The sequence below is a fragment of the Mustela erminea genome, chromosome 18, assembly GCF_009829155.1.
Source record: "Mustela erminea isolate mMusErm1 chromosome 18, mMusErm1.Pri, whole genome shotgun sequence".
In the NCBI taxonomy this organism is placed as follows: Eukaryota; Metazoa; Chordata; class Mammalia; order Carnivora; family Mustelidae; genus Mustela; species Mustela erminea.
In genome coordinates, this window is record NC_045631.1 from 42,523,840 (window position 1) to 42,547,668 (window position 23,829).

A 23,829-nucleotide genomic window follows, 5' to 3' on the forward strand; every position below is an offset into this window, starting at 1 on the left:
TAAACTATGTCTATATCTTAGCAATATAAACCCTATAAAGTTCAATTTTTTTAAAAAAATCTTAGTACTTTACCATGAGTTCAAGGGCAAAGGCTGGGTATGGCATTTTTTTAAGTACACGTTATACACTCAAAAAATGTTTATGGATGAATGAGGTAGCTGATGAACAGAAGAGTAGGCAAATATAGGCATTAACTAATGTAACAATTAGCTTTGAAAGTATAAAGAATTTCTAGAGTATGCAGAAAGCTGAGGTGGGTTTCTGGCTAGTTCTAGGGGTGGCAGTAGGTACATGGTTCTAGGGGTAGCAATACAGCAAAGGCTGGTTACGTTCTGAGAAACAGGAGCACTGACCTGGGCATGGGAGAGTTCCCCAGTTTGGCTACAAGCCTGCTCCCAACATCTTTCTGCTTCCATCTCAACCATGAGGACCAGGATCTGTGACACCCGCCCCTCCCCTTGAGAGGAACAACAGAGGTAGAAGAGGTCTGCCTCCAGGTGGAACAAGTGCAAGAAGAAAAGAGACAGAGAACAGTTCTCACAGATTTATTACCATCTATCTGCTGCTTCTTCGGCTTTTGCTCTACCAAGTAAATACACATGCTCGAATACTCAACAGAGAACTGAGGACTGGTCTAAACACAAAGATGACAGGTAATTGGCAGAAAGTCAGAAGCCCCAACAGCCTACTCCTCTCCTATCCTGCTATCTGATGCAGCCGTACTCAGGTGCCTAGGAAGAAGAAATAATACATGAAGAGGACCCTTAAAAAGAGCTTCCCAAAAGGGGTGCCTGGGTGGCTCGGTTGGTAAAGTGGCCGACTCTTGATTTCAGCTCAAGTCATGATCTCAGAGTCCTGGGATCGAGCCCCACATCAGGCTCTGGGCCCAGCAGGGAGTCTGTTGAAATTCTCTCTCCCTCTCCCTCTGCCCCTTCCCCTGCTCACTCATATGCGTTCTCTGTCAAATAAATTTTTTAAAAAAGGAAGGCGCCCCAGCTTCCTTCCCAGCTCTGCCGCAGAGAAGTTAATTACTTGTTGCATCAGCACTGTCAGAATCATCCTAGGGAAAGAAAAAAAAAAGAGACAAAAGCACCTGTAGAATCTGCAAAGCACGAGCATTTGTGTTCATCAACTCTTCTCACTCCTTCCTGCTCTCCAAGTTTTCTTTTGTGATTTTCTAAATCACATAACGTCCTGGCAGGCTAACACGGAAGGGTTTATACTTTGGAAAATAAAATCAACCCCTGGTGTTCAGTAAACAGTGCTGTGTCAAGCATCATTCGGTTTCAGAATTCCAATTCATGCCACTGCTCCCGACAGCTGTAAAGACAGTCCAGGGGGCCAGGTTGGCTCTAGGATAGAGAAGCAAAAGGGAGACGGGAGGGTGGAGGGTCTTGCTTTGTTGGGGTTCTCTACAGCCTGGAGAACATTCAATTTCCTGTGTCAAATTCAAATTTGGCTGCCATGCACTGAGATCTACTGTGTGCTAGAGAACAGGACAAGAGCTTTCTAGTATCTCAATTTTTAGCACTAAAAGGAAACTGAAGGGTCGAGAGGCAGTCTTTACTTACATCCAGGTCATCCATGCCAGGGGGAGGTCTCTTGGTGCTGACCTTCTTCAAAAGCTAGTGGAAAGAGAAAAGCAATTACGAGAGAAAAGAAGGGCAGCAGGAGAGCAACCTGTATACTGATGGGCCGCAGGAGAATCTCCCAGCCAAAAACCTGCCCCATCTTTACAGCCCCTAACACATCACCAGAACAAATTGGAGAAAATAGATCCCCTTTTCATTTATTTTTATTTTTATTTTTATTTAACATTTTATTGTATTTTTTAAAGATTTTCTTTATTTATTTGACAGAGACCACAAGTAGGTGCAAGGCAAGCAGAGGTTGGGGGAAGGGAAGCAGGCTCCCTGCTGAGCTGAGAGCCTGATGCTGGGCTCAATCCCAGGTCCCAGGACCAGAGATCATGACCTGAGCTGAAGGCAGAGGCTTAACCCTCTGAGCCACTCAGGCGCCCCTAACATTTTATTTTTATGTAACACCTGATATGAGGCTCAAACTCACAATCCTGAGATCAAGAGCTGATGTCCGTTCCACCAACTGAACCAACCAGGCGCCCCGATCCCCTTTTTATTTTTATTTTTTTTTAAAGATTTTATTTATTTATTTGACAGAGAGAGATCACAAGTAGGCAGAGAGGCAGGCAGAGAGAGAGAGAGGAGGAAGCAGGCTTCATGCTGAGCAGAGAGCCTGATGCGGGACTCGATCCCAGGACTCCGAGATCATGACCTGAGCCGAAGGCAGCGGCTTAACCCACTGAGCCACCCAGGTCCCCCACTGAGCCACCCAGGTCCCCATCCCGATCCCCTTTTTAAAAGGAAGTCGAGGGGTGCCTGGTAACTAGTGAGTGAACGCATATATGTGGTCTCACTAGTACTCCTTTGTCTCATCCTACTGAATAAACATTGCCCACAACATGTAAAGAATATGAGCACCAATGAGGGGAGTTCGTGTATGTCTGTCTAGCCCTGATGACCCTGATGACAGTCCTCCAGAGAAATGGGTCCAGGGAGACACAGAGAATGAGCAGGAGGGGCAGAAAACGGTATTACCTCTGCATAATGCTCCACCTGAGCCAGCTCCACCTCTTCATCCCCTTCCCAGTCCCTCCAGTTATCAAAGTCCACAGACAACCACACTGGCTGCAAGAGGAAAGTGCAGAGCGTCATTAGGGAAGTGCAGTGTCATTGGGGAAGCTCAGAAGCGGGGGAAGAGCATAGAGCATGCATGGGGCAAAGAAGGTCAAGGTGGGGCGCTGTCTTCCCAAAAGCGCCTCTTGGACTACTCTGTCTCTAGAATGCCGTCATCATCATCCACAAAGATTTGCCAGGAACCTACTAAGTCCCACGCACAAGGCCAGGCATTGTAGGGGACAGAAAAGCGTAGAAATTCCACCCTCCAGAAGCCGAGTGACTAAAGAAGTCAGTAATACATCTGGAAAGAGAACTGGGTCATAAAGTACCTAGGAGTCAACCAAGCAAGACCGACAAGATGCATTGCCTGGAGTTGGAAGAAAACCCTTGGAGACCTGTGTTCCAAGTTCCTACACTTAGATAGGAAGTTATTTCCTCATTAATTTAACAGCTACTTATTGAACACATACTATGTCCCCGACTCTGAGCTTGGCATCGGGATTATTCAAATTTTTTAATATATAGCCCCAGCCATCACGAAGCAAGTGGGGAAGGGAAATCTAAATAAATCATTATAATACGGTGTGGAAAGTGTGGTGGGGGCTTACACAGGGGATACTGTGGAAACCCAGACAGGAGCTATAGGAACCTAGGCTTCTTAGAGTAGCAGGGACTCAAAGGATGAGCCAGGGCTGGGTGGGCACAGGTACTGACTATGGAGACTCTCCAGGAAGAAGACACAGCTTGAGCAAAGGTAAATTAGTGAGAAATAGCCTGGTGTGTGGCCAAAGAGCTGGAGGCCATTTGCTACGGCTGAAATGTGAAGTTTAAGGCAACGGCTAATGGGATATAATGCTACAGAAGGGAAGAGTAGCCAGGTCATGAGCTTATATGTCATGCTATAGTGTTTGGATTTCAACCCAAAGATCAAATGCCTGAAAGAGTTAGGGAACTAATGAAAAGGATTAAAGTGCCGTGGTGCGCATGCTCCGTTTAAAGCTCCATCTCAAGTCATTTGAGAATTTATTTAGGGCGCCTGGGTGGCTCAGTGGGTTAAGCCGCTGCCTTCGGCTCAGGTCATGATCTCAGGTTCCTGGAATCGAGTCCCGCATGGGGCTCTCTGCTCAGCAGGGAGCCTGCTTCCCTCTCTCTCTCTCTGCCTGCCTCTCCATCTACTTGTGATTTCTCTCTGTCAAATAAATAAATAAATAAAATCTTTAAAAAAAAAAGAGAGAGAATTTATGTAAAAAAAAATTTTTTTTTAAGATTTATTTATTTGACAGACAGAGATCACAAGTAGGCAGAGAGGCAGGCAGAGAGAGAGAGAGAGAGGGAAGCAGGCTTCCCACTGAGCAGAGACCCCAATGTGGGGCTCGATCCCAGGACCCTGAGATCATGGCCTGAGTCAAAGGCAGAGACTTAACCCATTGAGCCACCCAGGCGCCCCCATAATTTATTTATTTTTTTTAAGTAATCTCTGCACATGGGGCTTGAACTCACAGCCCTGAGATCAAGAGCCATGTGTTCTACCGACTGAGCCAGCTAGGCACCCCTGGCATTTGGGAATTTAGACCAGTGTGATCACAGTCTCCACTTTCTAAGAAAAGCTGATAATCTGGAGTTTTACATGAAATCTCCACATTTTTATAGGTCAGCAACTAATCAAAACTAAATGTCAATCACCAATCAACATAATTTGTAAATACTGTGAAGACTACGAAAACAAATTCGAGAGCCAGATCAGTCAGGAGATAGCCAGTTTTCAACTTTTAGCGGGGAAGAAGTCACTGGAGGGTCTTAGGTGGAAGAGTAACAGGGTCAAACGGATATTTTAGACCATGCTGGGAACAATGCGAAGGATGGATTGAGGGTGGGGCTGAAAATATGCACTGAGCCTCACCCAATGATGGACGAGGCCTGAATTAGGAAAAGATCAAGTAAAAGATCAAGAACTATTTAGGAAGTCAAATAGGGCTTTTGAGTGATTGAATGTTGGTGGGAAAGGAGCCAAGGGTGATTCCCTGACTTATGTCCCCTGGTGCAGAGATAGCACAGGAGAAAGAGCAGGCCATTCCCCACACACCTACCTTGATATCCTCTTTGGTGAGTCGGGGCCAGGCCACCTTTTCCTTCCATTTCCTCACAAAGCAAGTAACGGAGCGACCAGAGCGCTTATCCTGGGAGTCCTGCCAGATAGAGAGCCTCATTCATAGGATGTGAGGTTTAGAATGAATCTCCCGATTTTCCAGGCAGTCTTTCCATCCAGACATGACTGTCCCACAATTACCTTGGAGTTCACCTTAGCATAGAATTCAATCTCATTGTACAACTCCACTCCATCGGCATTCTTGCAGCTGAGGAGACAATGGAGCTGAGGAAATGCCGGAGGCTGAGCGTGGGGGCATCAGGTGAAGGGACAGGTTCCTGGAAACCAGGACCTTCAAAGATGAGTGCCGTTACCTGAACACAATACGGTGGTCTTCGATGAGCACATGGACATCGGTGCTGTCCTCAACACAAAACTCCATGAACACGTACTTGGGCCTGTCGTACCACAGCGTCCGGGCATGCTGCCTGCAGAGGAGTTGCGGTGGGGCTTCATAGGAGTGGGAGAGGGAAGACTGAGGGCATTTGGGAAAGGCGGAAGGAAGGGAAAATTTAGGGACATTTTATGCTATGGCCCTGTCATAGTGGAGCTAAATGAGACTTAAGGGGGTGAAAGGGGAGTGATGGGAGTTGGCGGGGGGGGGGGGGGGGTGGGGTGGAGTGAGGGTGAACCTGGGGAGAATCCAGACTGCCAGAGTTGTGAGGGAGAGGGTTATGGAGCACATTCCTAAGCCCCAAAATTACAGAGACCTGGAATATAGAGTTTCCATTGGACCTCGCAAGGCCCAGAGCGCCCAGAAAATGTGGGACAAGGAATCTCCAAGGAAAAGTTAACACTCACCTTGCCATGGCGGCTCTCCGCTACCCAGTGGCGCTTGGACTCTGAGCCAGGGACTACTATCTTTAGATCCTTGGGACGCCCCTAGCAGCTGGCTCTCCTTATATGGTCGGGGAAGGCTTTAGAGGAAGGGGGAACATGGCCCTACAGCCAAGGGATCTGCACTCCGGAGAGACTCTGGAAGAGCATAATCCCGACAGCCCCTCACATTGCTCAGGGTCTCCAGAAATGGACAGATTAGGAACAGACGACCCACCGGCGGGGAACCAGCACAAGGGCCACACTAGATGCACACTGAATGACTTGTCCCTGATTTCATTCATCTGTTTCTCCAAAGCACAGTGCATTCAGCGTCTGATTCACAGTAGGTGCTCAATAAAAAAAATTATTGGCCCGAATTAAATCCCCTGGGAAGGCCCGCCCCCCCATGACGGAGAACTGTTTGACGTAAGCCCCGCCCATCAGCTCCTTCGGGTTTCCCAGACAGCGCGCCGTTGCCATGGCAGTGAGGGGGCGCGGCTGACGTGCGGCGGCGTTTCCGGAAAGATGGCGGCCGTCGAAGCGGCTGCGGAGCCGGTAACGGTGGTGGCAGCTGTTAGTCCAAAGGCGAAGAACGAAGAGGAGGAGGAAGAGGAGTCGCTGCCACCGTGCGAGGCCGTGCGCTGGGCCCCCGTGGGGGCAGTGGCGGAGGCCGCGCCTGGGACGGCTGCGTTCTCGGAAGAGGCGGCGGCTGAGGAGCCCGGCGCGGCCCCAGGTTCCCCTCCGGACTCGCCCGGCCGGACGCTGAGGCGTCTGCGGGCCGAGCGGCGGCGGCTGGACTCGGCACTGCTCGCGCTGTCCTCGCACTTCGCGCAAGTGCAGTTCCGCCTGCGCCAGGTGGTGCGCGGAGCGCCCGCGGAGCAGCAGCGCCTCCTGCGCGAGCTCGAAGACTTCGCTTTCCGCGGCTGCCCTCACGTCCTGGGTTATGGGGGACCCGAGGACCCCGCCGGCGATGATGGCGATGGACTGCCAGGGGACCGGCCACGATTGCGGGGCGAGAACCAGGTGAGCAGCTGGGGCCGGACCCCGAGAGACTTGGGAATAGGAGGTTGGGTGGCTGGCGGCGATGCTGACCGGGACGGAGGTTAAGTGGTGAGAAGCCGGCTGGACTGGGTGAGTACTACGCGCGTGCGAGACTAGGGGGTGAGACGGTGTGTGAGTCCTGCTGTGAAGGGCAGGGTGACAGAGAGGCCTGGGAACTTGATGGCGAGGGGTGTCCATCTAAGGAAAGAGATGCAGACGCGGTGACGTGCGGGACCGAGGAGTGGTGAGCGGAGAGTATTCAGACGGGAGCAGTAACCAACCAAAGCACTGCTGCTCCCGCTCACCTTGCCGTTGCCTCGTGATACACCGAAGACCCGAAAACATTTGCTGATAAGTACCCCGACCTGGGGTTGAGAACACTGGTTAATGTAGTGTAAGTGAATTGGAATCCCTGGAAAGTTAGATCTGCTGCCTGTTCCTGCTTCTCTGGAATCTGGAAAACACCTTTGATTTTTAGACTTTGTGTAGGTGGGAGCTTTGGTGAACAGGGGATCACTAAGTAACCGAAAGAAACACCACTCCTGATTATATATATTTCCTAATGCCAGTATTTTAAACCACCTTGCCCATCCTGCCTAATAACTAGATATCATAAATGAAGCCCCTTTACTGACCGTGATGGGATGTACTCAGTTAGCCTTCAGTGAGTAATGAGAGTCTGTACGCCAGGCCAAGAGAACATTTCCTTGCAGCCTTTGACTCTCAAAGTGCACCGTTGCGGATAGCTTGTTGGAGGTGTTCAAGAGACTTGCTGTCTTCCACCTTTTCGTTCTTCAAGTTACAATCCATTTATGCCCTTCTTCCCACTTAAGTTAGTTTTAACCAAGAAGACTTATCAGTAGCATATATTGACCTGTTTATTTTAATCTGAAATGTTTCCAGTGTAATCCTGTGTTTACTGTTCCACCCTTCTCTCCACATACCCACAGCTTTTCCCCCATTCTTTCTCCTTGGGCTAGCTAGACAGCTTCTTCTAGTCAGAGCTCATTTTTTGGATTATGTTGCTCTGTACCTGTTTTATGTGTATTAGGAGCTTACCTTGTGCCAAGACATGGTGCTAGGCATTACGGGTGCAAAGTCAAGGCCTTTGCCCTAGAATGAGTTCATTGACTGGGGGACAGAATCCTCAACAAAGAATTGCAGTGCGAAATAAGCTAGAGAAGTGTGTAACCAACGCAGAGCAAGAAATGGTCAGCTTTTCCTAGGGAGATCTAGGAAACCTGAAGGATAGTTAGGTCCTCCCACAACAGGTTTCTAAGAAACCACAGCACAGAAAAGTTTGGGGAGGAAGTATCCTGAGAAAAGGCTTGTTTTCATATTGATTAAAGCTAAAGCAAGAGGACTGCTTTTTAAATAGCTTGAACGAGGGGTGCCTTGGTGGCTCAGTGGGTTAAAGCTTCTGCCTTCAGCTCAGGTCATGATCCTAGGGTCCTGGGATGGAGCCCCGCACTGGGCTTGCTGCTCAGCGAGAATCCTGTGTCCCCCTCTCCCACTTCTCCTGCTTCTGTTCCCTCTCTTGCCGTGTCTCTCTGTCAGATAAATAAATAAAATCTTAAAAAATAATAATAAATAGCTTGAACAAAAAGTTAATTTGTTGTTTTTCATTTATTCTCTCTCATATCTTCTGGAGGGCTTGGTAAGTACCATCTGAAGGTTAAATTTAATATCCTGTAGACTGCTGGTTTAAAATGCAGCCCTAGGGCGCCTGGGTGGCTCAGTGGGTTAAGCCGCTGCCTTCGGCTCAGGTCATGATCTCAGGGTCCTGGGATCGAGTCCCGCATCGGGCTCTCTGCTCAGCAGGGAGCCTGCTTCCTCCTCTCTCTCTCTCTGCCTGCCTCTCTGCCTACTTGTGATGTCTCTCTGTCAAATAAATAAATAAAATCTTTAAAAAAAAATAAAAAAAATAAAAATAAAAATAAAATGCAGCCCTATACCTACACAAGATAGGCTAGTTTTGCTTTGTTTTTTTGTTTTTTGTTTTGTTTTTTTTGACACTCAAGAAAGTTAAGGAAGAACTAGTATTTGAGAATACTTCGGCAACATTTTACCACCCTGAAGGGTTTTTAATCATTTAAATGCAGAAACTACCTCATGGCCAACAGTAGAGAAAGGAATCACTGGTGGGGGAAACTTACCGGATATTTTTTTTGTTATTCCCACTCCTATTACTTGGCTTTTGGATTTTATTTTTCCACTGCCCCAGGCACCCGCTTTAATTATTTTGATTTTGCAGAAGTCTATAATGCACTGGAGGGCTTTAGAGCCTTAAGAAAACTGGTTATGAGTTATAAATCCTTTCTCTACAGCCTTATCTCTAGATTCCCTTGCCAAATTTGGCTGTGGGAAGTATTTAGAAGTTGACCTGTGGTAATTGGCTGTGGAGAATGGCATGTTTAGTTCCTGGGAGGCTGTCTTGGCTAATATAAGTTTGTCTCAGTCCTAACTGGACATTTGGTTGAGGGGGGAAAGGCTATCTTAACAAAAAGCTCCATTGTATTCATATTCTGTTTCTGACAGGGACAAACACTTTCTTAAAGAAAACACATTTAGTAAATTACCCTGGAGGAAATCTTTGTTCTCATTTGTTTTTTGTTTTGTTTTGGGTTTTTTGTTGTTATTGTTGTTGTTTTTTTACCCTCTCTCATGAATTCTGCATTTTATTGGGATTCTTTGGAAACATTTTATGTTTCACGAGTCATTTTTAGCTTGAGAAGATTCTTAATGTGCCCTGATTTTTTTCCTTTCCCTGTGAGATAGACAGAAGTATTTTCTTGTCTTAGAGTGAGCAGGGAAAACGGGAACACCTGGTTGGGATTATTTGGAAACCTTTTGTGTTTCACGGGTCATTTTTAGCTTGAGAAGATTCTTTTTTTTTTAAGATTTTATTTATTTATTTGACAGAGAGAAATCACAAGTAGTCGGAGAGGCAGGCAGAGAGAGAGAGAGGGAAGCAGGCTCCCTGCTGAGCAGGGAGCCCGATGCGGGACTCGATCCCAGGACGCTGAGATCATGACCTGAGCCGAAGGCAGCGGCTTAACCCACTGAGCCCCCCAGGCACCCTTGAGAAGATTCTTAATGTGCCCGGATTTTTTCCTTGCCCTGTGAGATAGACCTAAGTATTTTCTTGTCTTAGAGTGAACAGGAAAAACGGGAACGTCTGGAAACCCAAAGGGAGAAGCAGAAGGAACTTATACTACAGCTCAAAACCCAACTAGATGACCTGGAAACGTTTGCTTATCAAGAGGGCAATTACGACTCCCTGCCGCAGTCCGTGGTCTTGGAAAGACAGCGGGTGAGCAGACACTAGAGCCGCCTTCACCACTGCCTGAGGTTACCTGGTCCCTTCCAGAGCTCACTGGAGCATTCTTTCTTAGCTTGTTTGCCCTTGGCCTTCCTGAGAATCCCTTTGCTGGCCCAAATCAAAGAGAAATGGGACAACCTTTACTCACACATGGAAACACAGGTTCCAAAGCTTTATAATATGATAATTGAGCTCTTTCCTTTTGGTGGTTATTAGTAATAATAGTAATAACATATAATAATAATAATAATTTTCCATCTGATCATTAAAACACTTCAGCTTAGACACATCCTACAGTGTAAATCAGTTTTCTTCCTCACCACCAGTTGATAAATATTCCAGGAATCCAGACTGGCTGTAATGCCATATTTATTCAAGCAGCGCTTGGGTAGACAGGTCAACCTGCCGGCAGAAATATGGCTAGTCTCCCCTACAGATAGGTTTGTCTCTCACTCTGATGTGGCTGTTTCTCTGGCTGAGCTGGACTTACACATTATCTGGATTTCAAACTATCCCAAATATTGTCACTAGGTTATATTTGGTATATAGGGTATATTTGACACACTAAAGTTCAGTAGAGATTTTTGTTTAGTTGCCTAGAGTAGGGCAAGAAGAGAGAAGGAGGACTAGAAACTACAAGAAGTCAGTATTTATTCCCTTGGAGGCCTGGGGGGATGCTAACTATGAGGCATTTTTGGATCATCAGTCTCTTCGGATTATTCACACTGTTGTTGCCCTGAAAGTTGCCTGGCCTGGTAGAAAATTTGCAGTTGAGAATAGCCATTTCTGTCCGAGAGGAACCAAGGGTCCTTGTTGCTACTGGAGAAGTAGCTCCGTCCTCTCACCTTGATCACCAATTGCATTGCTTTCTCTCACAAATTTGGGAGTTCTATCTTTGATTTCCGTTTAAAGGGTCCGCAGCATACTAGCAAATACTCTTCTTCCTAACCCGCTCTCGGAAAATTCCAAAGGCTGTGCTCATTGCTTGTGGTCTTGATAGGTGATCATAGATGAATTAATAAAGAAACTGGACATGAATCTGAATGAAGACATCAGCTCACTGTCCACCGACGAGCTCCGGCAGCGTGTGGATGCAGCCGTGGCTCAGATTGTCAACCCAGCCCGAGTGAAAGAGCAGTTGGTTGAGCAGTTGAAAACTCAGATCCGAGACCTCGAGATGTTCATCAACTTCATCCAAGGTCAGAGGAGGGGATGGGGAGAGAAGGGTGGACAGATGTCATAATAATTATATGTAGGGACAACTGGGTGGCTCAGTCCGTTAACCATCTGCTTTTGGCTCAGGTCATGATCTCAGGGTCCTGGGATCGAGCCCCATATCAGGCTCCCTGCTCAGCAGGGAGTCTATTTCTCCCTCTCGTCTGTGTACATGTGTCATGTGTGCTTTCTCTCTCTCTCTCTCTCTCAAATAAATAAAATCTTTGAAAAAGAATAATTATACATAATCCAAGTACTGGTACCTGAAGGTGCCAGTTCTTGATGTACTTTGTAGGAAGTTTGATCACTCAGTAGAGGAGCCAGCATGGTAGAACGGAAAGAACAGGGATTTCGTTTTATTTATTTATTTTTTTAAGATTTTATTTATTTATTTGACAGAGAGAGATCACAAGTAGGCAGAGAGACAGGCAGAGAGAGAGAGGAGGAAGCAGGCTCCCTGCTGAGCAGAGAGCCTGATGCGGGACTTGATCCCAGGACCCTGAGACCATGACCTGAGCCGAAGGCAGCAGCTCAACCCACTGAGCCACCCAGGCGCCATCGTTTTATTTTTTTGAAAGATTTTATTTTTAAATAAAAATACACCCAATGGGGGGGCTCAAATCCACAACTCCAAGATTAAGAGTTGCATGCTCCGCCAACTGAGCCATCCAGGTGCCCCCAAAACACGGATTTTAGAACCAGAGAGTTCAGATCCCAGTTCCGCCACTTCCTAGCCTGGGGTTCTTGGGCAGGTTCCTAACTTCTTTAGCCCCACTGTCCTCACCCATGAAAGGGTGATTCATGCCTCCCTCATTCAGCAAATATGTATTGAGCCAGTCACTGTTCCACACAAATCAGATGATATTTGTAAAAAGTCTTACCATGTGGGAGGCACTGGGAAATATTCTTTTTCCTCCACTTTGTAACTGCTGACTACAGATGAAGTGGGAAGCCCGTTGCAGGCAGAGAGCGTGCCCTGTGAGTGCAAGGCCGGTGGAAAGATTGGAAGTGGCTCCACGAGAACAGGTGGCAGCAGACTCCCTCCAGGAAACAGCCAGAGTAAGTATGGCTTCCAGAACAGGCGGGTCTAGAGAGATAAGAAGTAGATTAGTGGCTGCCCAGGGTTTACGGGCTTGGGGAGGATGGGAATGGGAAGTACTAACAGCCTAGGTCTTACAGGGTTGGGGAGAACAGGAATGGGAAATACTAACAGTACAGGGTTTCTTTTGGGACTCTGGGTGCACAACTCTGTAAATATACTAAAAATATACTAAAAATCCCTGCTTTGTACACTTAAATGCATGATTTATGTGGTATATGCTCTATATCTCAATATAGCTCTGATTAACCCAAAACAGTTAAGCCCAGCAACCTCCCGGGTGGGAGGACCCATACTGTAGCTCAGAAGCAAGACTAGATCTCAGCTCGTGACTTGATGAGTACACTTCTATGCCACTGTGGTCCCTGCTGATGAGCCATTGTATTTCCTAAACAGCGAAGGCAGAAGACGTGAAGAAGGTTCAGCAGTCGGGGCTGCGCCTCATGCAGCGTGCGCTGGCCATTCTGCAGATCTTTGCCGTGAGCCAGCTGGGCTGCGCCACGGGCCAGATCCCCCAAACCCTGTGGCAGAGGGGCCAGGCTGATGGGGACTATGCCCCCTTACTGAAGAGGTTGGAGATCTCAGTAGACAGGGTAAGGCAGCTGGCCCTGAGGCACCAGCCACACGACCATGTCATCACCTCTGCCAGCCTCCAGGACCTGTCCCTAGGAGGCAAGGACGAGCTGACCACAGCTGTGCGGAAGGAGCTGACAGTGGCCGTCAGGGACCTGCTGGCCCATGGCCTCTACGCCGCCTCACCGGGGATGAGCCTGGTCATGGCCCCCATCGCCTGTTTGCTGCCGGCCTTCTCCTCAGCCCCCGAGGCCATGCACCCGTGGGAGCTCTTCGTAAAGTACTACCATGCTAAGAACGGCCGCGCTTACGTGGAATCCCCCGCTCGGAAGCTCTCCCAGTCCTTTGCCCTGCCAGTTACAGGAGGCACCGTGGTGACCCCCAAGCAGAGCCTTCTGACAGCCATCCACATGGTGCTGACGGAGCACGACCCTTTTAAACGCAGTGCAGACTCCGAGTTGAAGGCCTTGGTGTGCATGGCTCTGAACGAGCAGCGCCTCGTGTCCTGGGTGAACCTGATCTGCAAGTCAGGGTCCCTCATCGAGCCCCACTACCAGCCCTGGAGCTACATGGCACACACAGGCTTTGAGAGCGCCCTCAACCTGCTCAGTCGCCTCAGCAGCCTCAAGTTCAGCCTCCCCGTGGACCTGGCCGTGCGCCAGCTCAAGAACATCAAAGATGCCTTCTGATGAGAGGGCCCGGCCCTGCGCCAGCACCTTGCTCCGTGGAGTGGGGGTAGATGGTTAGTCTTTCGGGATAGAAACAGAGGCGGAGGCGGGCTTACAGACAGTCTCCTCAGCCAAGGGACTGCACAGGCTGTTTTCCCCGCCAACTTAGCATCTCCGAGATGCCAGAGACCCACTCATTCAAAGGTTTTGCCCCGGTGTGTGACACGTAGACACGTGTATTTGAGCTGATGCAAAAGAAATCAGTTCTGGCACACAGTCACTGGACCTCCTGATTGTGCCACATCTGCTTTTTACAAAACCCAGGTTGCTCTAACCATTCTCTTAATGGTGGTTAGTGACAGGAGTGAATTGTTGGTCCCGGGAGACACTGAGCTTGAGGCTCCTGTCGGTCGCGCAGGGAGCCGCACTCGTTCGCTTGGAGTAGGTTTGTGAGTCCTCAGGCCAGAATTTAAATTCCTTTATGAGTACCGACACCCCTTTCCTCCTGACCCCGGCTCAGGGGAGGCTGTGTATGCTCCACAGTTGCCTCTCAGACTTGGAGTGGGGAGATCTGGGAACAGCGTTTCTGAGGGAGTTCACCGCAAGTTGATTTCCATGTGAGCCCTTTTTTGAGGGTCGGAACTGAAATCTTGTTCTTGACAAGGTGGCCCCCTCTGCCCACAGCAGAGACAATGGTCTTTTGGATTTAGAGCTGGTTTATTTATGAGGAACAGCAAACGTTGTTGGTACCACGGCCTCTGGCAAATAACCTTCCCTGTGCACAGGTCCCAGTAGGGCGCTGACACAGTCTTTGGGAAGTAGATATGCCAGAGGTATACCCAAGAGAGAGAGCCCCTGCCTCCCAGGTCGAGTGTGAATGGCGGTGTGCTGTAGTGATCAGCAGCAACTCTCCCAGGGTTAGGATTCCACTTGGCCCGGAGGCTGGATGATGGAGAGGGTCTGGTCACGCGGTAAGGACAGCAGTGGGAGTGGGACTACAGCAGATCACTCTTGGCAGACAAGGGACTGAGCATTTCCTCGTAAAACTGACTCGAGTGATCCTGTCTGGTCTTCAGTGTTTTAGCCTTTTGAGTTCATATTTATCATCCAACTTGCTGACTGCTCCGGGACTGACCAAAGATGGGCAAAGCGTATCACTTTCTGGAAAACCAAATAGGATCTCAGTACCGCTGATTCAGCCTTGTTTCACGTGTTCAGTTGCCAGCTGCACTTTGTGTCTGCACTATTACGTAGTGCATTTTAACTTAATTTTTTCAGCGACATGTTATTTAAGATGTAGGATTGATAATTCATGAGAATTAGTCCTTCTGCGTGAAACAGGATAAGTGTAAAATGAGAAAAATGATATATCTGTGGTTGCTAATAAAATCATAGTATTTTATGTAGCTTCTCTACAAAGACCTTGGAGACTCCTGGCTTTGATTTATAAGCCTGTCTGTGCATTATGAGCCCATCTGATCCAAACCACTGTTTCCTTGGTGATGTCTGGCTCTTGGCCTTTCTGCCCCTTCTTGGCCCTCTACCCTGGATCAGCTCAGCTTTGGTGGTGTTCTTTCCCCCAGACATTATCCTCCCATCTCACCCAGGCCTACAGCCCCGTTCCCCCAGCACACCTCCCCATACGTGCCACTTCAGAAGCTGGCGTTTTTATTTTTTTGTTTTTTTAAGATTTTATTTATTTATTTGACAGAGACACAGCAAGAGAGGGAACACAAGCAGGGGCAGTGGGAGAGGGGGAAGAAGCAGGCTTTCCGTGGAGCCGGGAACCCGATTTGGGACTCGGTCCCTGCACCCTGGGATCATGTCCTGATCCGAAGGCAGATGCTTGATGACTGAGCCACCCAGGCACCCCTATTTTTATTTTTAAAGATCGATTAATTTACTTATTAGAGAGCATGGTGGGTGGGGGCAGAGAGAGAGGGAGATCCTCCAGAAGACTCTATGCTGAGCACAGAGCCTGACAGGGGGCTCAGTCTTATGACCCTGAGATCACAACCCAAGCTGAAACCGAGAGTCAGACACCCAACCAGCTGCTCCACCCAGGTGCCCCATAAGTCATCCCAATTTAATTCTCACTACTTGTAAGGCAGGACAATATTCTCCTGATTAAATTGAGTAAATTAAAGTTAAACATTTCATCCAGGTTTATGGAATGGAAGAGCTGAGATTTGAATTCAAGTTGCCTGAATCCAAATCCTATGGTCTTTATAGTCCATCATGTTATCTCATTGTATCCTGCTGCTTCCGGATCTTTTGTTCCTCTCCTTAATGCACCTCGCTCCACCATTACTTTGGGAAAGAGAAGTTATTTCCCACATACCCACCAGAAATGGATGCTGCCAAGGGACCAGGCCACAAGGAGATGGGCAGACAGCTGCTGCTGTTCAACTTCTTCATGAAACGTAAAGGCAACATGTAGAGATAGAGACAATCCCACCAGCATCCCATCGTCAGATATCTGGTAGTCACTGATATCATCTGCCTTATTACTTAAGACGTAGCCCTGTCTTTGGCTTTGGGTGAGGCACAGAGGACAAGGGAGGAGAGAAGGAAACAGCCTAGGTCTAAGCATAGGCAAGAACAGAATGAAAAAGAGCCATGGATATATATCCATAAAAGGGCAGCGTCAATTGTTACAAAAGTATGATCTACAAAACATCCTCTTTTTTAAGATTTTATTTATTCATTTGAGACAGAGAGCATGAGCATGGGGAGAGGCAGAGGGAGAGGGACAAGCAGATACCCCGCTGAGACAGAAGCCTGACGCAGGGCTCGATCCTACAACCTAAAATGACTTGAGCTGAAGGCAGAGACTTAACCATCTGAGCCACCCAGGTACCCCCACAAAGGGTTTTTAAAGATTTCTAAGGTGTGGGCACCTGGGTGGCTCAGTTGGTAGACCATGCGATTCTTGATCTTGGGGTTATAAATTCAAGCCCCACATTGGGTGTAGAGATTATTTTAAATCGTTTTAAAAAAGTTAGGGCACCTGTGGGGCTCAGTGGGTTAAAGCCTCTGCCTTCGGCTCAGGTCATGATCTCAGGGTTCTGGGATTGAGCCCCGCATCTGGCTCTCTGCTCAGCAGGGAGCCTGCTTCCTCCTCTCTCTCTGCCTGCTTGTGATCTCTGTCTGTCAAATAAATAAAAATAAAATCTATTTTTCAATAAGTTTTTTTAAAAAAAAGTTTTCTAAGGTGTTTTGCATTCATTCATTCTTGAATACCTGCCAATTACCTGGGCGAGGCTGGATACTGAGGAAAGAGGTAAATAAAACAGACCCCCTGCCCTCAGGGAAGACACAGTCTAACCAAGGAGATACCGAACCAACTGGAGATTTGCGTAGCTTGTGAAAACAGAAATAGCTGGCTCCCATCCCAGAGATTTTTATTCAGTAGTTCTGGGGTGAGGCCTGAAAATTTACAATCCCAACAAGTTCCCGGTTAAGTTGATGCAGCTGGTCTGGGGACCACACTTTGAGAACCACTAATCCAAACCAAAAAATTTTTTTAAGATTTTATTTATTTGAGAGAGTGCATGTGTAAGCTTGGGAGGGGTGTGAGGAACAGAGGGAGGGGGAGAAAGAACCCCAAGCAGACTCTACACTGACACAGGGCTCGATCTTATGACCCCAAGATTATGACCTGGGCTGAAATCAAGAGTCGGACACCCAACCGACTGAGCCACCCAGGCACCCACAAACCAAATACGTTCTATAATAAAGATGAATATGGATTGGATTGCTGAGGGAGCACAGAAGGAAGAGATTGATTCTGCTCAGGAGAACTCTGGATAGGTTTTTGCCTGGCTGCAGTGGAGGAGAAAAAAGACCCCAGGGCTCAGAAGAAGTTGGATATTTGAGTAGTTGCGGGATGGGGGAGGGCAGTATGTGAAGGTGTGGAGTAGGAATTTAGACTGCAGGAAAGGAGAGGTGAGTTCAGACTTTGGTATAGAGAACCAACGAAAGATTTCAAGCACATAAATGGTGGATTTAAGAGTTGTGTTGAGAAAAGCATCCCAAAATCAGTCCTATAGATCATATACCTCCACCAGACTGAAATTGTTATCTCCTAGGTTGGAAATCCATTTTTCATAAACATAGCAAGCAATGCTGACCCACACAAAAGTTTGAGAAGGAGAAGAAAAAGATCTGAGGCTGGATTGATTAGGTGGAAAAAGAATTCAAAGCACAAGGAAAAAATTCGCAGGATTTAATACTAATTTGATTTGGAGAGTGTTTGTGAGAAGAGTCCAAGGCAATTACAAGATTTAAGGATCTGGTTTCTATTTTCCAAGAGAGATATAGCAAAAGAGGCAGCAGCAGCAGATAAGGAGGCTAGGAGCAGACCATGGAGGTGGAAATGGGCAGGCTGGTGTGGTGCAGTGGGTTGGGAACAAGAACTTACTCTTTCATCACCATCTCTGTGACTTTGCTGCTCTGGAACTGTCCTCTCAGAGGCTAGAGTAGATGTCTCTGAGGTCCCTTCCAACTCTAAAATGTCATATTTCAAATTAAAACAAAAGATTGTAATTGAATATAAAAATATAAGTATGTGATTACTGTGATAAACCATTGGAATGGGGTCGTAAGGGCTGCAGGGGAAACCTGTCCCTGGAGAGCCTTAAGACAAGAGTTGATGAAACCCTGATTGTTCTCACATTTTGCCCAAGACCAATCCTGTAGATTCTTCAATGTTCCAATAGGCAAAACTGTAAGATGGTTTCCCTTCCTCTTGAACTCAGAAGACAACTAAGGGACCATGTAAAAAAACACTTTTCCAAGGATGTCTGGCTGGTTCATTGGGTAGAGGATGTGACTCTTGATCTCAAGGTCCTGAGTTCAAGTCTCACGTTGGGCAGGGAGCCTACTATAATAATAATAATAATAAAATAAAAACATTTTCCAGTAAGTGATGGGAAATAATTCACTTTGAGAACCAACTAGACCTGCGTTCAAACCTAAATTTCAATCTCATCTATGCTACTGATCAGGGTCAACCTCGGATAGGTAACATATCCTCTTTGAATCTCAATTTCCCCATATCTAAATGGGAGGAAAACAGCAAAGATGCAGAGTTGTGAGAATTAAATAGGCTATCGGCTTACCTAAAAACCCTAGCACAGGGGCGCCTGGGTGGCTCAGTTGGTTGGACGACTTCGGCTCAGGCCATGATCCTGGAGTCTCAGGATCGAGTCCCATATCAGGCTCCCAGCTGCATGGGAAGTCTGCTTCTCCCTCTGACCTTCTCCTCGCTTGTTCTCTCTCACTGTCTCTCTCTCAAATAAATAAATAAAAATCTCTAGGGGCGCCTGGGTGGCTCAGTGGGTTAAGCCGCTGCCTTCGGCTGGGTTCATGATCTCAGGGTCGTAGGATCGAGTCCCGCATCGGGCTCTCTGCTTGGCAGGGAGCCTGCTTCCCTCTCTCTCTTTCTCTGCCTGCCTCTCCATCTACTTGTGATTTCTCTCTGTCAAATAAATAAATAAAATCTTTAAAAAAAAAATCTTTAAAAATTAAAAAAAAAAAAAAAACCCTAGCACAGAGTAGGTGCTCAGTGATTATCACCATCATTGTCCTTCACCTCTCACTGCTTATTCTAGCCGGTAATGTCTGTGACATCACGACTCTAAATATTGAGGTTAAGCACCCTTGTCTGATTGATCTTCGTCTCTCTCTCCTTACGCCTAACAGTGCACACTAATACAAGTCCTATTTTGCTAACTTGCAAGGCATAAATGTCAATTTAAAACTGTGTCCCCTCCTCGCGCCCGAGAAAGGAACTACAACTAGTACAGCAGAGCGGCGGAGTCAAAAATCCGCGGGCATTAGGACCGTTCTCTCCGCTCCAACCTACGGGGAAGAAAGGGACTCCTTTGCTCTTGCCCACTGCTGAGGCTTCTAATAAAGTTTGATTTGAATAAATGAGTGTCCAAATGCCGCTCTACCCGCTAAAGCTTCTTCCGCCCACAACAACTTTGGAGAAGCGGCGTAACCTTGCGGGGCGGGACCGGAAGTGAGGTCATCGCTCACGGGGGTGAAAGGTTAGCGGAAGTGCCCTTTCTTCCTTTCTGCTGTAGGCTCGAGTGGTTGGTGTCGGTGAGTAGAGACTTGGGTAGGAGGTCCCAATCCGCTGCCATCCGCCGCCGGGGGGTCTTGCTGCGGGGCGGCTCGGGGCTCTCTCCACTGCTTGGTCTCTGGCGGCTTCGTGGCGGCCCGGTCCTGCCAGCAGGGCCTGCGGGCGGCCTGGGCCGAGGCGGCCAGGAGCGCAGCCTCAGTTTCCGGACCCACAGCCTCGGCTTGCGCGTCTCTGATCGGTCCGTTCTCCTTTCTCTGCAGAGATGGGCAAGTTCATGAAACCCGGGAAGGTGGTGCTGGTCCTGGCCGGACGCTACTCCGGACGCAAAGCGGTCATCGTGAAGGTACCAGCCTCGCGAGCTTCTGCGACGCGTTTGCATCTCGGGAATCGGGCCGATTTCTGAGGGCTTGCAAGCTTGGAGTGCGAGAGCTAGCCTGCGGGCCTTCGTCCCTGAGCATTGCGGGTGGGGATGAATGCGTGACAGCTTTGGAGGGAGGAAGGTGCAAAATAAAAACAAATGGGAGTGGAAGTGGGCGCCCTCTACCAAGGAGGGTGTTAAGAAATAACAGTGGCCACGTTTTATGGAGCGCTCGCTTGGTGTCTGGCATCGCCCTTCAGAGGTTGTCAACGTCCGGTCCCTGAAGTCACTGTAGGGGATGCTTTTCTGTTGCCGAGGTGTGGAGACAAGTGCTGCGGCTGGGAGTCTGTAAGAGGAGGAGAAATTGTTTCTAGTCCAAAAGATCACGTAGCATGTTCTTCAGGGGTGGCTTTCTGCCCACGTTTTGTAGCCTCTGGTGAGGCTCCCTGAGCTCTGGCCCCACACACCAGCTGCTGGCCGTGGTGGGGTCGAGGGGCATCCTTTGTTCCCCTGCCCCGCTCCCTCTGACTGGTTTCTGGAGTTAGACGACCAGTTTTGGGATCGTTCCTCTGTCCCTCACCAGCAGTGTGGTCGTAGGGGAAGCTACGAGATGCAGAGATGCTTGATAGAAAACAAGCACTGCATCGGTGTTAATACTGCGCCTTTTAGTTCTCTTACCTCCTAGGAGGTTTTCCAGACTGTTGTGGGAATGAATACCACCCTTCCCTAGTACTCTCTCTGCGCTCTGGCATGGCACTCCCGAGCATCTGCTTTGTGGGGTTTTTCCCATAGTGGGTCTCAGACCTGGGAGTGGGGGGGTGTTCTTTGATGCAAGCCCTCCATCTGGCACAGGGCCTAAATAGGCCCTCAGTCAGTGACATGTGATCTTGCTCGTTCAGAACATTGATGATGGCACCTCAGACCGTCCCTACAGCCATGCTCTGGTGGCGGGAATTGACCGCTATCCCCGCAAAGTGACAGCTGCCATGGGCAAGAAGAAAATCGCCAAGAGGTCAAAGATCAAGTCTTTTGTGAAAGTTTATAACTACAATCACCTCATGCCCACAAGGTGAGTGAGGGGTGCCTGGGTGACTCAGTCAAGAGTCTGCCTTTGGCTTAGGTCATGATCTCAGGGTCCTGGGATGGAGTCCTACATCGGGCTCCCTGCTCAGCGGGGAGTCTGCTTCTCACTCTCCTCTCTGCGTACATGCACACTTATACGCGTGCGCTCTCTCAATTAAATAAAATGTTTAAAAAGAAGAAGAAGGGGTGCCTGGGTGGCTCAGTTCATTACAACTGCCTTTGGTTCAGGTTATGATACCGTAGTCCTGGAGTCGAGTCCATTGGGCTCCCAGCTCAGCAGGGAGCCTGCATCTCTCCCTCTGGCACTCTCTCCTCTCTTGCTGTTTCTTTCTCTTTCTCCCTGAAATAAATAAAATCTTTAAAAAATATATAGATGAAATTTTTTTTAAAATGGGAATGAAAGGGATTCTTTTGCCCCTTTGCCCTGCTGAATCACGAGACAACCTTGCAGCCATTCTGGTGTGAGGAAGAGACATTGTTTTCATGTGTCACTTACAAAGTGATGTGGTTTCCAGTGTTTGTTGCCTCTTTGGTCCAACGTGGAGCTGTGTTCTACCATTTTTCTGTGGCGACTTCTCTGAGTTGGCTAAGCGGGATAGAAAATCTCTTACAAACTTGCTCTTTATCTGTCTCCTCCCCTGAAAGTTCTGTACGTGTTGGGTAAAGATCATTCGTTTGCATTCAGGGTATACATGGGCATGGGATCTGGCCTGCTCTCTGCCATTCTCCACTTCCCAGGATAGTTATTGAAGGCTTTCCAAAAGGGTTGGTAGATAAAGGCAGCAAGCCTCCCCCCACCACCACCACCAGCTAATTCCACAGTGCTGCCATGCCCTCTAGTTCCTGGCCTTCCATAGTATTGTGCACTGTACACACTTGCCTTGGTGCATAGATTATACGGTTGAGAGTCCTGAACAATAATTGGCAAAACCTAGCAGTGTATGCCTTACAGTTTGCTGCCGGGGGCTGCATGCTTACTGTCAAAGCTGTCTTAAAAGGACAGAGCGGTTTTTTAGGTGCTGGGAAGCAGTGAGACCTGGGCAGCTAGCTGCCCGGCCTCTGCACTGTCCGCAGTGAGGCTTCCCCTGTCCGAGCACAACCCGAACAACACTAAAAAGACTCCTAATAGAAAGCTGGCCAACCGCTGTGATCATAGTGAGAATGTAATAAAGTGATAGTCCTTAGCTAGAAAAATAGTGACTTTGGAAAGTTGAGAATGAAATGTGAAGTATTCTAGTAGTATGAATCTGTGTAAATGAGTCCTATTCAATTGGGAATTTCCAAAGAATATTCTCGGGACTTTGGCACAGATTCTGTGGATGGCTCCTATGGAGACAGACCCTGACACCCCAGTGTCCCAGGGCTGTGTGAAGGGCCCTGGTGGCCTGTGGGCTGATCTTCTGTCCCCATCATTGTGTCCAGGTACTCTGTGGATATCCCCTTGGACAAGACTGTCGTCAACAAGGATGTCTTCAGAGACCCTGCTCTTAAACGCAAGGCCCGACGAGAGGCCAAGGTCAAGTTCGAGGAGAGGTAAATAGACTTTGTTGGAGGATATTGTAGTATGGTGGCCTTATCCTCCATGAAGGGAATTTGGTTTCACTGTTCTTCTCAATGGTGTTCTTTTCTCCCCCGCCTCTAGGTACAAGACCGGCAAGAACAAGTGGTTCTTCCAGAAGCTGCGATTTTAGATCTGTTTTGTTTCAGTCATTAAAAATACACCCCCCCCCCAAAAAAAATTTTCTGTCTACCTGTGGTGTGTGTTATTAGACTGGGAAAGAAGAACATTCGTGTGATGAGACATTCGGTGGTGGATGAGAGGCTGTGGGAAAATATATAAAATAATGCCTTAGTGAGACTTGGACTACTTGATCCTCAACCTGATCATCCTTTCGTCATTTGGATGTCCTTGATGTGTAAGGTGTGAGCTACTGAACTGTTTGCCCAAAAAATGAGTACCCCTGACTTCGTGGGTGCATGATAGAACCTGGGCTGCTCTTGCCCCCGCACTGGGAACACCCACAGGCCCCGCTCAGTGGGCACTGGCTTCTTCCACTTGAGAGCTACCACTCTGAGGACCTCAAACCAACCACAAAGTGCCATAATCCCACCCTGAGGTTCAGTAGGTCAGAATTTCTGGGAGGTTACCTGCTGATAGGTGTGTTGATCTCATGAGGCCCGCCCCGGAGAACTGCTTGATGGCAGGGGTGGGACTAATGAAGGCCTGAGCCCCAGAACAGCCATTCCTAGTAAGATCAGAAGAGGTCCCCAGATGGCCAGCAGAACCTGGCAAGAAAAGGTGTGATTTGAGGCTCTTGGGCATGGTTGTGTCACTGCTACAGGAACGGTATGTGGCCCTTCAGTCTGCCGTTTTACCGTTGATTGGATACCTGTGACCCTGCTCTACTGGTGAGATAGGCGCTCTCCAGCTGGTCTGGTTCTAAGACCCTTGATGGAAGCAGGAGTCCCAACTGGTGTGTTCACCAAGCACTGATTGACACATACCCACGTGGGATGTAGAACAAGGCCTGGGTCTGTAAATTACTGGAAAAATCCTGGACTGGTTAGTAGGAAAAATCTGTGCGCTGAACTCTGTGTTTGATTCCTCACGTGTAAGTACTGGGCATCTCTCAAGACAGACTCCTAAGTAGCTTGCCTACTCAGTCACAAATGGAAGTAAATTTTAACCCTCTGACTAGAAATTTAGAAGTTCTTCA

The 23,829-nt window shown here is 48.2% G+C and overlaps 3 protein-coding genes across 6 annotated transcripts; 2 read left to right on the plus strand and 1 right to left on the minus strand.

Moving 5' to 3' along the window:
• Positions 1–530: 530 nt before the first annotated feature.
• PTGES3L (prostaglandin E synthase 3 like) lies at positions 531–6,112 on the minus strand. Of its 4 annotated transcripts, XM_032319814.1 has the most exons (8): positions 5,645–6,112; positions 5,158–5,271; positions 4,985–5,069; positions 4,785–4,883; positions 2,617–2,706; positions 1,573–1,626; positions 1,034–1,061; positions 531–732 (listed from the first exon to the last, which is right to left on the minus strand). In XM_032319814.1, exons 1-8 carry the CDS (start codon positions 5,650–5,652, stop codon positions 725–727), a joined length of 486 nt encoding a protein of 161 aa, XP_032175705.1. In that variant the 5' UTR covers positions 5,653–6,112; the 3' UTR covers positions 531–724. The 4 variants fall into 4 exon arrangements, with proteins under 4 accessions (XP_032175705.1, XP_032175707.1, XP_032175704.1 ...); XM_032319816.1 differs by lacking the exon at positions 1,034–1,061; XM_032319813.1 differs by lacking the exon at positions 531–732 and having other exon boundaries at positions 912–1,061.
• A 51-nt stretch (positions 6,113–6,163) lies between these two features.
• Positions 6,164–15,002, plus strand: RUNDC1 (RUN domain containing 1). The gene is made up of 5 exons (XM_032319807.1): positions 6,164–6,685; positions 9,858–10,016; positions 11,026–11,224; positions 12,180–12,299; positions 12,736–15,002. The coding sequence occupies exons 1-5, from the start codon at positions 6,188–6,190 to the stop codon at positions 13,599–13,601; spliced, it is 1,842 nt and encodes a 613-aa protein (XP_032175698.1). The 5' UTR covers positions 6,164–6,187; the 3' UTR covers positions 13,602–15,002.
• A 4,582-nt stretch (positions 15,003–19,584) lies between these two features.
• Positions 19,585–22,862, plus strand: RPL27 (ribosomal protein L27). The gene is made up of 5 exons (XM_032319818.1): positions 19,585–19,691; positions 19,932–20,014; positions 20,929–21,098; positions 22,535–22,645; positions 22,755–22,862. Exons 2-5 carry the CDS (start codon positions 19,934–19,936, stop codon positions 22,801–22,803), a joined length of 411 nt encoding a protein of 136 aa, XP_032175709.1. The 5' UTR covers positions 19,585–19,691; positions 19,932–19,933; the 3' UTR covers positions 22,804–22,862.
• Positions 22,863–23,829: the final 967 nt, after the last annotated feature.

Excerpts from the sequence above, each read along its gene's own strand:
- PTGES3L (XM_032319814.1), bottom strand. Across the intron at positions 1,627-2,616 it reads AGGTGGAGCATTATGCAGAG|CTTTTGAAGAAGGTCAGCAC; the intron begins GTAATACCGTTT and ends TCTTTCCACTAG. Across the intron at positions 1,062-1,572 it reads CTGGCATGGATGACCTGGAT|GATGATTCTGACAGTGCTGA; the intron begins GTAAGTAAAGAC and ends TTCTTTCCCTAG.
- RUNDC1 (XM_032319807.1), top strand. The coding sequence starts at position 6,188 with ATGGCGGCCGTCGAAGCGGCTGCGGAGCCGGTAACGGTGGTGGCAGCT. Across the intron at positions 10,017-11,025 it reads TGGTCTTGGAAAGACAGCGG|GTGATCATAGATGAATTAAT; the intron begins GTGAGCAGACAC and ends TGGTCTTGATAG. Across the intron at positions 11,225-12,179 it reads GTTCATCAACTTCATCCAAG|ATGAAGTGGGAAGCCCGTTG; the intron begins GTCAGAGGAGGG and ends TGCTGACTACAG.
- RPL27 (XM_032319818.1), top strand. The coding sequence starts at position 19,934 with ATGGGCAAGTTCATGAAACCCGGGAAGGTGGTGCTGGTCCTGGCCGGA. Across the intron at positions 21,099-22,534 it reads AATCACCTCATGCCCACAAG|GTACTCTGTGGATATCCCCT; the intron begins GTGAGTGAGGGG and ends CATTGTGTCCAG. Across the intron at positions 22,646-22,754 it reads AAGGTCAAGTTCGAGGAGAG|GTACAAGACCGGCAAGAACA; the intron begins GTAAATAGACTT and ends CCCCGCCTCTAG.